The sequence below is a fragment of the Oncorhynchus nerka genome, linkage group LG11 (genome assembly GCF_034236695.1).
Source record: "Oncorhynchus nerka isolate Pitt River linkage group LG11, Oner_Uvic_2.0, whole genome shotgun sequence".
Lineage (NCBI taxonomy): Eukaryota > Metazoa > Chordata > Actinopteri > Salmoniformes > Salmonidae > Oncorhynchus > Oncorhynchus nerka.
The window spans coordinates 71,312,889-71,325,046 of record NC_088406.1 but is presented as its reverse complement, the minus strand read 5'-3'; the positions used below and the strand labels follow the sequence as shown (position 1 = coordinate 71,325,046).

General features: G+C 45.8%; 1 protein-coding gene across 1 annotated transcript in view; it reads right to left on the bottom strand.

Annotated features, from left to right (window-relative positions):
- The window catches only part of LOC115124200 (lipopolysaccharide-responsive and beige-like anchor protein), a 295,402-nt gene that overhangs the window by 243,842 nt on the left and 39,402 nt on the right, over positions 1 to 12,158 (bottom strand). Inside the window, exons 2-3 of the mRNA XM_065024108.1 lie at positions 1,850 to 1,936; positions 1,423 to 1,567 (exon numbers count right to left, since the gene is read on the bottom strand). Coding sequence (XP_064880180.1) covers positions 1,423 to 1,567; positions 1,850 to 1,936 — 232 coding nt within the window. The remainder of the gene's footprint in view (positions 1 to 1,422; positions 1,568 to 1,849; positions 1,937 to 12,158) is intronic.

Genomic DNA, 12,158 nt, shown 5'->3' with positions numbered 1-12,158 from the left:
AGCCATGGAAGGAGAGGGAGAGAGGCCGTCTGATTTAACAGCCTAATGCCCATTTCACACTACTGAGCCAAGCAGAGTCAAAACATATTGCAATGGCCTGGTTACACCATAATTGCCAGGGAGACGTGCTGAAAGGACAACGTGAAAAGAAGATATCAGGGCAAGTGCAGTCGATTCGGGTTGGGACATTTGTGTAAAAATAGTTTATTTGTCGGTCTGGCCTGAACTACATGTTCATGTTGCCTGGGTTTGTCTGTCTGGCCTGACCTGCATGTTCCCTGGGTTTGTCTGTCTGGCCTGGACTGCATGTCCATGTTCCCTGGGTTTGTCTGTCTGTCTGTCTGGCCTGGACTGCATGTTCATGTTCCCTGGGTTTGTCTGTCTGTCTGGCCTGGACTGCATGTTCATGTTCCCTGGGTTTGTCTGTCTGTCTGTCTGGCCTGGACTGCATGTTCATGTTCCCTGGGTTTGTCTGTCTGTCTGTCTGGCCTGGACTGCATGTCCATGTTCCCTGGGTTTGTCTGTCTGGCCTGGACTGCATGTCCATGTTCCCTGGGTTTGTCTGTCTGTCTGGCCTGGACTACATGTCAATGTTCCCTGGGTTTGTCTGTCTGTCTGGCCTGGACTAGATGTTAATGTTCCCTGGGTTTGTCTGTCTGTCTGGCCTAGACTGCATGTTAATGTTCCCTGGGTTTGTCTGTCTGTCTGGCCTGGACTGCATGTTAATGTTCCCTGGGCTAATGGTTTCATTATGCTAAGGCTGATTATCCTGCTCTGCCAGGCCAGTGGTCAATCACTGAGCTTTTGAAGAGTTATTTTGGCCTCATTAGAGTGAGAGTGAGAGTCTGGTGAGTGATTGAAGCTGGTGACTGTGTCTACTGACTGGTGTGGGAGTCACTTCTCTGACTGGGCAGTGGGTTAGCGCGAGGCTGAGTGGTGTTGTCAGGTCTGCACACACACTCTAAATCTAATGATGATGATGCGTGTGTCTGTCTGTCTGTCTGTCTGTCCGTCCGTCCATGGGTATCCGCACCTCCTCAGTGCTTGAGTTGCTGCAGGACAAAGTAGTCTCTTTTCAGACACACACAGAATTGTGCCGTCAGCTGGCTAAGCTTGATGAGGGAAGGTGAGGAGCATTAGACAGGGCTATCTCACTTCCTCATTCTAAGGGTGATACCTGTACAGTAGGGAATCATTCGGACTGAGGCAGTGGTCATTACTTTGGATTTAAAAAGGTAGAAAAACACAGGATTTGGAGAACCACTGGACAGTGATTATGACTGAGACAATCATCCACACTCCAGGGGAACTAGACAGCCCTGTAGGTAGGTGTCAGCATGCTAAATACTGTACTGAGGACTGGGGTGACCTCATTACTTTGGAGTGAAATGACTTTGGCCTCTGGTGTTACTGTGGCAGTACCTGCGATCATGCTGTCAGTGTGGGCCACGCGGTCCAGGACCAGGTTGATGAGGGCCGTGTCGGTGCAGGCCTGCAGGTTCCTCAAGCTCTTCTTCAGGATAGCCGTGAAGATACTCCACACCTCCGCCTGGCACGTGGGCTCACACTGGGAACCAGACATAATAATAATAATAATGGATCCGATTTAGAAAGAGATTTGCCAGATGCTCAAAGCGCTTTACAAACCTCCACCGCTAACATGTACCCATAGAAATAGGCCTACAATTACTAGAACGGGGATCCCCATTCAAGTCAATGAGACCACGATGGGTGGGCTGGCAGAAAATCTATTTCTCTGTGTATTTCTCTGTGTGTACAGCCACAACTCATCCACCATAGATTATATTATACATATTGTTCCATTTCATTTTGTGTGTGTAGCACCCACCTTGTCCAGCAGCTCCACCATGCACACAATGCTGTCCTTCTCCTGGATAATGAAGTTCATCTCCAGGTCAAACTGGCCCCCCACCAACTAGAGAGAGAGGAGAGAAGAGAGAGAAGAAAGAGAAGAAAGAGAGAGGAGAGATTAGGGTGAGAGAAAGAGAATGAGAGGGAGAGAATGAGAGAGCGAGAGAAAGAATGAGAAAGAAAAAGAGGGAGAAAGAAAGAAAGAAAGAAAGAAAGAAAGAGAGAGAGAGAGGATTCATCAACCTACGCAATTCAAAAGCACAGAGTCAAAAACAACATCTCCAATGCAATTGGATTAGCATATGCCACTGAGCTTTTCCCTCACACCTATTTATGTCCTTTTTTTAGGACATAAAACCCCTGGCACAGGTTCCTGGGCCACATCAACTGCATAACCAAATCCCTGGACCAAGCTGGACGGTGTATTTCTAAACAGCTGCTCCTCTGTGGATCAGGCCTGCTGGACAACTAGATTAGAGGAATGGGTTGAGCTTTATTCCGCCTAGCTTCTATCATACTGCTGTTACCTATCCAATCCAGTTGTCTCAGATGTGTACAAGGATGTGAACAATGGAGCAGGCTGGGATTCAATACAGAAAGATGCTCCACTCCTCTCTGCCCTATTTCACCTCAATGCGGTCATATTCTGTGTAGACAAGTGAACAAGGGCACAGCGGAGGGTAGTGATTCCTCCCTGAAATTAAACACATCACGGAGGATAAAACCCTACCTGGTCCTGAGCAGAGTGAGAGGAATTGAGCGGTGGGAAAGACTGCTCTGGCACTCCACATCCTTCCCAACCGCTCCACATCCTTCCCAACCGCTCCACATCCTTCCCAACCGCTCCACATCCTTCCCAACCACAGAACTCTGAGAAACGTATGATAGGACAGGGAGTACTTCTCAAGGGAGAAAGGTATAAAATGGATGTCTTTGTATAATGGTCTTTATTCAGAGTGCTCTCGTGAATAAACATGTTGACTATTGTAAGCTGGGAACTCTGTCTGTTTCATTTAAACCAGAACCTTAAAATTTGGGTTGCAGACTGAGTAGATTAATTGAAGTTTATGAACATTGATAACGAAATTCTCATAACAGTAAGAAAGACTGTAAATAGCACTCATTATTTCAAAAGGGCTACATGTCGTATTAAACAGCATATAAACGTCATAAATAGGTCAGGAGCCAGACAGGTAGTTTAAGAAAAGAAAATGTATTATTTAGGCTACATTATTTCAAGGCTATAGCCTGCAAAGAAATACATTTCAGGGAACATGGACATGCAGTCCAGGCCATACATTAAGCTCTCATTATTTAAACAACATGTTGTATTCAATCATTATAGTCTATACATTTCACATTTTTTCTGTGACTTACTGAAAATGAAATACAAATTAAAAAGAAACATGCCTTACTAGGCTCAGTATACAATGCCTTTAATTCATTTTTAGAAACACAAGTTTGGCTAGAGTCTGTGGCTTCAGGCTCATGCGTTGGTGCCTGGAGAGCAGGCCAGCAACAGAAAACACCCTCTCCACGCTTGCAGAGCCACTGGGGATGCTAAACACCCTCTGGGCCACTCTCGTCAGGCTGGCAGGATGCATAATTGTTGTTGTTGCTGCTGTTGTTTTCTGTAGGTAGGCCTTAACAATTTTAGGTAAAATAACCCTAGCAAAACGGAAAGCTCCTTGAAAGAGGTAATATGCCTGGCCTATTGGGCCAAAATCAATAAAGGCCTATTGTAAAGATAAGAGAAGTGATTTTTAGTTCATAAATACTTTGCTACATGACACACTTAGCTAGCTTTCCTTCCTGTTAGTGTAGTAAGTAGCACGTAGTAATAAGTCTTTTATTTCATTTTCCATCTTTGTAAGTCACCTTGATTTTTCACCTGTGTGTTTTATCAGATTCTTTATGAAAATATTTAGTGAGCTCCATGACAGTAGCTAAATCAAGGAGCTATAGCAGCACACAAGTAGACTACAGATGCATGCTGGGCCGGGCATACCCTGAGCTCGTGAAGTGAGCTCTACTGGGGCGGGCGAGAAGGCTGACGCCCCAGCTTTTGGGAAACTCGCTCTGCGCCCCAGTCAAATGGGGTACGATCCGCTCCTCCGTACCGTACTCACATACCCTGGCCCTGAGCGGTATACAGGCTGTTGTCGTCTTCTCTAGCCTCGGTCTGACCTCCATACTTCTCAAACACAATGCACCAGCAACACAACAGCAGAAGGGCTGGTTGGGTGAGAAGGTCATGGCAACAACTGGCGCTGGCAGACGTGACATCTTAGTCAGGATCACCCTACAGCTTTGATAACAGAGACATCATACAGAACTGTCATCTAGGATGTGATAAAACTCAGACTCTAGCTAATACTAAATTCGTTTTTTCCCAGTTCCAATTCTATTAGTAGTAGTTGTAGTATATTGCTTTCAAAAGGTTTAGGCCTATATAACGCGTCATTTTTGTTGTAAATGCAAGATTTGTAACGAGTACATTCAAAGAAAATAAATGTAGATATTTTATAGATAGCTATTCCCTTAGATTGCTCCCTTAGGTGAGTTGTTTTGTCAGTCATGTGTTTCATGTTTGAAACCTGGCTTTTACTTTACCTTTCATGCATATTATTCATTTAATCTCGGTGCTGCCAGTGTGTTGTGTTTCTCAGCTGGTGTTTGTGCACACACACTATGTGTAAACATGTTTTGCCTCCAAAAACATGAATCGTATTATTTCCACGCCAGCAGGATGTCAATGAATTTATTATGCTACCTTTAGCAGCGTTATGGAAAAGGTTATCTACGTCTGTGTGTGTGTGTGTGTGTGTGTGTGAGAGAGAGACCTATAGCTAAGGAAGGAATAACGTTCTTTGTGTCTGGAAATATATTGTACAAGCTATAAATGTCATGATTTGTCATTTGTTTAATAGTGGCAATGACATTTTTATGATTGAACCCTGCCTAATAGAAAGTGATAAGAAGGAAAATAACAACGCACATGTCAACAAATATTGTAAGCTGGGGTGCAAGGTGTTGAATCGACAAGAAGGGCCTGTCACTGGACGGAAAGCAAAGAGGGATAGCCACCATTTGCCACGAGACAGGCGGTGAGAAGACAATTTGATTGGGATGAAATTATATCCTCAAACTGTGTTTGATGGGAACCTGTCCCATTAAAATGAGTCAAGCAGGATTAACAGAAGGGGGGGGGGGGTCAGGGTAGCCCCCTGTCACCATGGACAACCAAGCCAGGAGATAAAAGCAATGATAACAGACCGACAAACACACGCTCATGTCATACGTCCATGGATCCCACACTAACAAACCAAATATATATATATATATTCGTCATTCGTGACGCCTCTAGCACTGACCGCTGCGCCACTCGGAAGCCCAATGGCCAGAGAGGGGTGGAGGAGGGAAGGGTGCAATCACTTTCTGATGAACAAATCATTTTTATATATATATATATATATATGAGTGCTAGAGGCGTCACGAATGTCCCTGGTTCGATTCCAGGCTGTATCACAACTGGCCGTGATTGAGAGTCCCATAGGGCGGCACACAATTGGCCCAGAGTCATCCGGGGTAGGCCGTCATTGGCCCAGAGTCATCCGGGGTAGGCCGTCATTGGCCCAGAGTCATCCGGGTAGGCCGTCATTGGCCCAGAGTCATTGGCCCAGAGTCATCATTGGCCCAGAGGGTAGGCCGTCATTGGCCCAGAGTCATCCGGGGGGTATTGGCCCAGAGTCATCCGGGGGTATTGGCCCAGAGTCATCCGGGGTAGGCCAGAGTCATTGGCCCAGAGTCATCCGGGTAGGCATTGGCCCATTGGCCCAGAGTCATCCGGGGTAGGCCGTCATTGGCCCAGAGTCATCCATTGGGGTAGGCCCAGAGTCATCATTGGCCCAGAGTCATCCGGGTAGGCCGTCATTGGCCCAGAGTCATCCGGGGTAGGCCGTCATTGGCCCAGAGTCATCCGGGTAGGCCGTCATTGGCCCAGAGTCATCCGGGGTAGGCCGTCATTGGGGTAGGCCGTCATTGGCCCAGAGTCATCCGGGGTAGGCCGTCATTGGCCCAGAGTCATCCGGGGTAGGCAGTCATTGGCCCAGAGTCATCCGGGGTAGGCCGTCATTGGCCCAGAGTCATCCGGGGTAGGCCGTCATTGGCCCAGAGTCATCCGGGGTAGGCCGTCATTGGCCCAGAGTCATCCGGGGTAGGCCGTCATTGGCCCAGAGTCATCCGGGGTAGGCAGTCATTGGCCCAGAGTCATCCGGGGTAGGCAGTCATTGGCCCAGAGTCATCCGGGGTAGGCCGTCATTGGCCCAGAGTCATCCGGGGTAGGCCGTCATTGCAAATAAGAATTTCTTCTTAACCGACTTGCCTAGTTAAATAAAGGTTAAATGAAATATAATACATTCAATAAAAGCAGTGATTCTTTCCCTCTTCCCTTCTTTCCTCCTGTTGCAGTAGCTGATAAATCATACAGTCATTTGCATTTTAGGACCCCCCCCCACCCACCCACCCACCCAGTCGGGATTGTGTTAATGGATGTTTTCTACAGCACTCGCCACAGTAACAGGTGATTTACGAGCCTGACACTCTGGGCGAGTCAGACATCCATCAGAGTCAGGTGACAGGGGAGAGAGGATGGGAGAGGGGAGTCACATGAGGGCGAGGCCACAGTGGTGGCATCACTGGCCTAGAGGGAGGTCAGTGTGTGAGTACCAAAGAGCTGTTTTTCACTCAGCCTGTGTGTGTGCGCGCGTGCGTGTGTGTTTTCAAAAACAGGTCTGACAGCCAGAGATAGTAAAATATGTGTTTTAAACAGATAAGCTATTCATAAACCACATAATAGAAACTGGCTTCTGTGGGCAAGTACTACGATCACTGACCACAATTACACTTCCTTACACTGAACACCACAGAAAAAGTCATTTTTGGCACAAATTCAGTTTAATTAAGGAACAAGCCCCGAGGGGGTGTGGTGTATGGCTAAAATACCACGGCTAAGGGCTGTTCTTACGCACAATGCAATGTGGAGTGTATGAATACAGCCCTTAGCCGTGGTATATTGGTCACATATCACAAACCTCCATGGTGCCTTATTGCTATTATAAACTGGTTACCTAGAGCAGTAAAAATACATGTTTTATCATACCCGTGGTATATGGTCTGATATACCACAGCTGTCAGCCAAATCAGCATTCAGGGCTTGAACCACCCAGTTTATAATTAATAGTATAACCCACTCGCCTAACTTTGAAGTTACGCAAATTATACCGTGCCCATTTTAGAACAAAAGTTCCCTGCATTTATAAGTATTTCCTAACTACCATTAATATCTCACTGGCCTTCATATTTGCCCTTCCAGATAAAGCCTTATCATCCTCCACTGCGATGGGAGAGAACTATCAGTAAAGAAAAAAATCTCAGCTATTTTTTTTTTTTTTGTAATACTGAGCAGGGTTTTAATAGGCTTAATTTATCATGTTTAATCGTCTTCTGGTGCCCGGAGTTTAATTGAGAAATGCTTACCTCATATCTCACTGCTGATATTTGAGATTAGAGCTTAGAATTATGGCAGTTTAGAATTCAAATGTGTTATAAATTAATCTATGGGATGTAGCTTTGGTTTAGATCAAGTTAGAAGTACTTTGACATTATTTGTATGGATTGGCAAGAAACGCATGAAAATCAGAGCAAGCAGCCCACAGCAGATCGGTCACTGGAAATATTATTTTACAAACTGAGCCTGAAGTAAAAGAAAACCTCAGACTGATGAAAGTACTACAATACAGTCTGCTGCACTTCCTCCTGTGTACCTTGCAACTCATCGTTGGAGTAGGAGCACCGCTTGCCTAACATGTGGTGAGCCACACAAAGAGCTCAGCGAATCTATTACCTCAATCAATGATGTAATCACCCAGAGTCAGACTTTTGGCCGCATCCCAAATGGTACCCTATTCCCCATTTGTTCAGAAGTAGTGCACTTTGAATAGGGTGCCATTTGGGATACAGACTATAACCTGCAGGAGGCAGGGCCATGAGGGAGCCGCCCGCCACTTAGCAGTAAAACTCCACAAATATCAGCTCCTTGCCTCCACTATGGAGGTCTGACTGAGCAGCGATGAGAGCTTAGAAGGACAAAACAGGGAATAACCCATCGTTGTGGGCACACTGAAAAGAGTCGTGAAATCCAGGCCCTCCAATTTCAGTCCTCCAGCAGCCTAAGAGCTGAGTAGTTCATAAAGTAGCCTAGTTTCTAGGGTAATAGATTTTAAACATTAAACATTTAATATGAAGTCAAATATTTCTGCTGACTCGCGTTTACCTCAAGTACTGTAGCAGTAAAAGGCGACCTGTTTTCTGTCAACTTCACTCAAAACAGCACACACACGCCAGCTTTTCATTGGTCTGTTCCAAAATACACAAACTCAGTCTCAACCTTTAAGTCTTTACTGAAGACTCATCTCTTCAGTGGGTCATATGATTGAGTGTAGTCTGGCCCAGGAGTGTGAAGGTGAACGGAAAGGCACTGGAGCAACGAACCACCCTTGCTGTCTCTGCCTGGCCAGTTCCCCTCTCTCCACTGGGATTCTCTGCCTCTAAACTTAGGCTGAGTCATTGGCTTGCAGGTGCTCTTCCATGCAGTCCCTAGGAGGGGTGCGTCACTTGAGTGGGTTGAGTCACTGACGTGATCTTCCTGTGCGGGTTGGCCCCCCCGGGTTCGTGCTGTGGAGGAGATCTTCATGGGCTATACACGGCATTGTCTCAGGGTAGTAAGTTGGTGGTTGAAGATATCCCTCTACTGGTGAGGGTGCTGTGCTTTGGCAAAGTGGGTTGGGTTATATCCTGCCTGGTTGGCCCTGTCGGGAGGGTATCGTCGGACAGGGTCACAGTGTCTCCCGACCCCTCCTGTCTCAGCCTTCAGTATTTATGCTGCAATAGTTTTGTGTGTCAAAGGGCTCGGGTCAGTCTGTTATATCTGGAGTATTTATCCTGTCTTATCCGGTGTCCTGTGTTAATTTAAGTATGCTCGCTCTCCCCTTCTCTCAGAGGACCTGAGCCCTAGGACCATGCCTCAGGACTACCTGTCCTGATGATTCCTTGCTGTCCCCAGTCCACCTGGTCATACTGCTGCTCCAGTTTCAACTGTTCTGCCTGCGGCTATGGAACCCTGACCTGTTCACCGGACGTGCTACCTTGTCCCGGACCTGCTGTTTTGGACTCTCTCTACACCGCAACTGCTGTCTCGAACTCTGAATGATCGGCTATGGAAAGCCAACTGACATTTACTCCTGAGGTGCTGACCTGTTGCACCCTCTACAACCACTGTGATTAATTATTATCTGACCCTGTTGGTCGTCTATGAACGCTTGAACATCTTGGCCATGTTCTGTTATAATCTCCAACCGGCACAGCCAGAAGAGGACTGGCCACCCCTCAGAGCCTGGCTCCTCTCTAGGTTTCTTCCTAGGTTCCGGCCTTTCTGGGGAGTTTTTCCTAGCCACCGTGCTTCTACATCTAGTTTGGTGTTTTAGGCTGGGTTTCTATACAGCACTTTCTGTGACATCGGCTGATGTAAAAAGGGCTTTATAATTACATTTGATTGATTGATTGATTGAATATCCACACCAGCATAACACAACAAAAGAAGCAATGGGCATCAAAATGGATATTAGCCCCTCAAACTACACAGAAATGGTGAATCATAGGAGTGAGGGATTGTTCTACCCAGGGAGCCTGTGTATGAGGTGCTTTGGAGGTCATGTGGCCAGACCAGACAGGTAGGGAGACACAGCAGCAACTGCATTCCTCTCCCTCCATCCAACTGCTCTCTCGTCATCTCTCCAACTGCTCTCTCGTCATCTCTCCAACTGCTCTCTCGTCATCTCTCCAACTGCTCTCTCGTCATCTCTCCAACTGCTCTCTCGTCATCTCTCCAACTGCTCTCTCGTCATCTCTCCAACTGCTCTCTCGTCATCTCTCCAACTGCTCTCTCGTCATCTCTCCAACTGCTCTCTCGTCATCTATCATTCTCTATCCAAGTCTCCCACTCAAACCATTGTCTTTGTTCCAGGAGTCACCAGATCCCCTTCTGCGTAACCTAGCCTCTTAGCCTGGCTGTTCAGTCCCGAGGCCATTCTAAATTAATCATGGGTGAACACAAGCACAACAGCAGAGCAGAGCACAAACAACCTATCTCCATGGAACTTTTGGAATTAGGTGGGGGAATTGTAGGGGTAATGGCAGTAGGAAAAAACCAGGGCCAATATTCACAGTAGAAGTGCTGATCTAGGAACAGTTTTGCCTTTCAGATAATGAATAAGACCTGATCATAGACCAACACTTCTACTCTGGGAATCTCTGTGAATACAGACCCAGAGATAGAAATGCCTTACTAGGCTAATTGCAGTGGTCCCCAGTTATTAGAAGTCATCCCTACACCACCAGAATTCCCAGTGAATAGAACAGGCCTAGTTAAGGCTAATGATTAGGGGGACTGTGCCAGTGTGCAACCATCAGGTTTAGATAGAACCAGTGGAGATCACAGAGGGTAGTCAGAGGATAGAACCAGTGGAGATCACAGAGGGTAGTCAGAGGATAGAACCAGTGGAGATCACAGAGGGTAGTCAGAGGATAGAACCAGTGGAGATCACAGAGGGTAGTCAAAGGATAGAACCAGTGGAGATCACAGAGGGTAGTCAAAGGATAGAACCAGTGGAGATCACAGAGGGTAGTCAGAGGATAGAACCAGTGGAGATCAGAGTTCCTAGGGGCAGGAGAGGAGTACATGGGGATAAGATCAACAGCAGCCATGGATGAGGTCATGTGATGCAGGGGAAGATCAGAGCCAGAAACAAATGATGGGCATTTTGTACCACAGGGGAAATGGCTCTCTTCAAATGACCTGTAGTAGACAGTGATGTTTTTTTTATTTCACCTTTATTTAACCAGGTAGGCAAGTTGAGAACAAGTTCTCATTTACAATTGCGACCTGGCCAAGATAAAGCAAAGCAGTTCGACAGATACAACAACAGAGTTACACATGGAGTAAAACAAACATACAGTCAATAATACAGTATAAACAAGTCTATATACAATGTGAGCAAATGAGGTGAGAAGGGAGGTAAAGGCAAAAAAGGCCATGGTGGCAAAGTAAATACAATATAGCAAGTAAAACACTGGAATGGTAGTTTTGCAATGGAAGAATGTGCAAAGTAGAAATAAAAATAATGGGGTGCAAAGGAGCTAAATAAATTAATTAATTAAATACAGTTGGGAAAGAGGTAGTTGTTTGGGCTAAATTATAGGTGGGCTATGTACAGGTGCAGTAATCTGAGAGCTGCTCTGACAGTTGGTGCTTAAAGCTAGTGAGGGAGATAAGTGTTTCCAGTTTCAGAGATTTTTGTAGTTTGTTCCAGTCATTGGCAGCAGAGAACTGGAAGGAGAGGCGGCCAAAGAAAGAATTGGTTTTGGGGGTGACTAGAGAGATATACCTGCTGGAGCGTGTGCTACAGGTGGGAGATGCTATGGTGACCAGCGAGCTGAGATAAGGGGGACTTTACCTAGCAGGGTCTTGTAGATGACATGGAGCCAGTGGGTTTGGGACGAGTATGAAGCGAGGGCCAGCCAACGAGAGCGTACAGGTCGCAATGGTGGGTAGTATATGGGGCTTTGGTGACAAAACGGATTGCACTGTGAAGCCAGGCTGACTGGATGTGTGTTTTTTGTAACAGTATTTTTATTGAAATTTCACAATTTTCACCCATATTAAGAGATACAACAACAGAGACAAAGCACACAGAACAAAAAGAGAAACAGCCCCCACTTACCCATATCTACGTGCATATACATACACATACATACACCCATACATACACACATATACATATACCCATATCTACGTGCATATACATACACATACATACATACACATACATACATACCCATACATACACATACATACATACCCATACATACACACATATACATACCCATACATACACACATATACATACACATACATACATACACATACATACATACCCATACATACACACATATACCCATATCTACGTGCATATATATACACATACATACATACCCATACATACACACATATACATATACCCATATCTACGTGCATATACATACACATACATACATACCCATACATACACACATATACATATACCCATACATATACATACACATACATACATACCCATACATACATACACATACATACACTTACCCATATCTACGTGCATATACATACA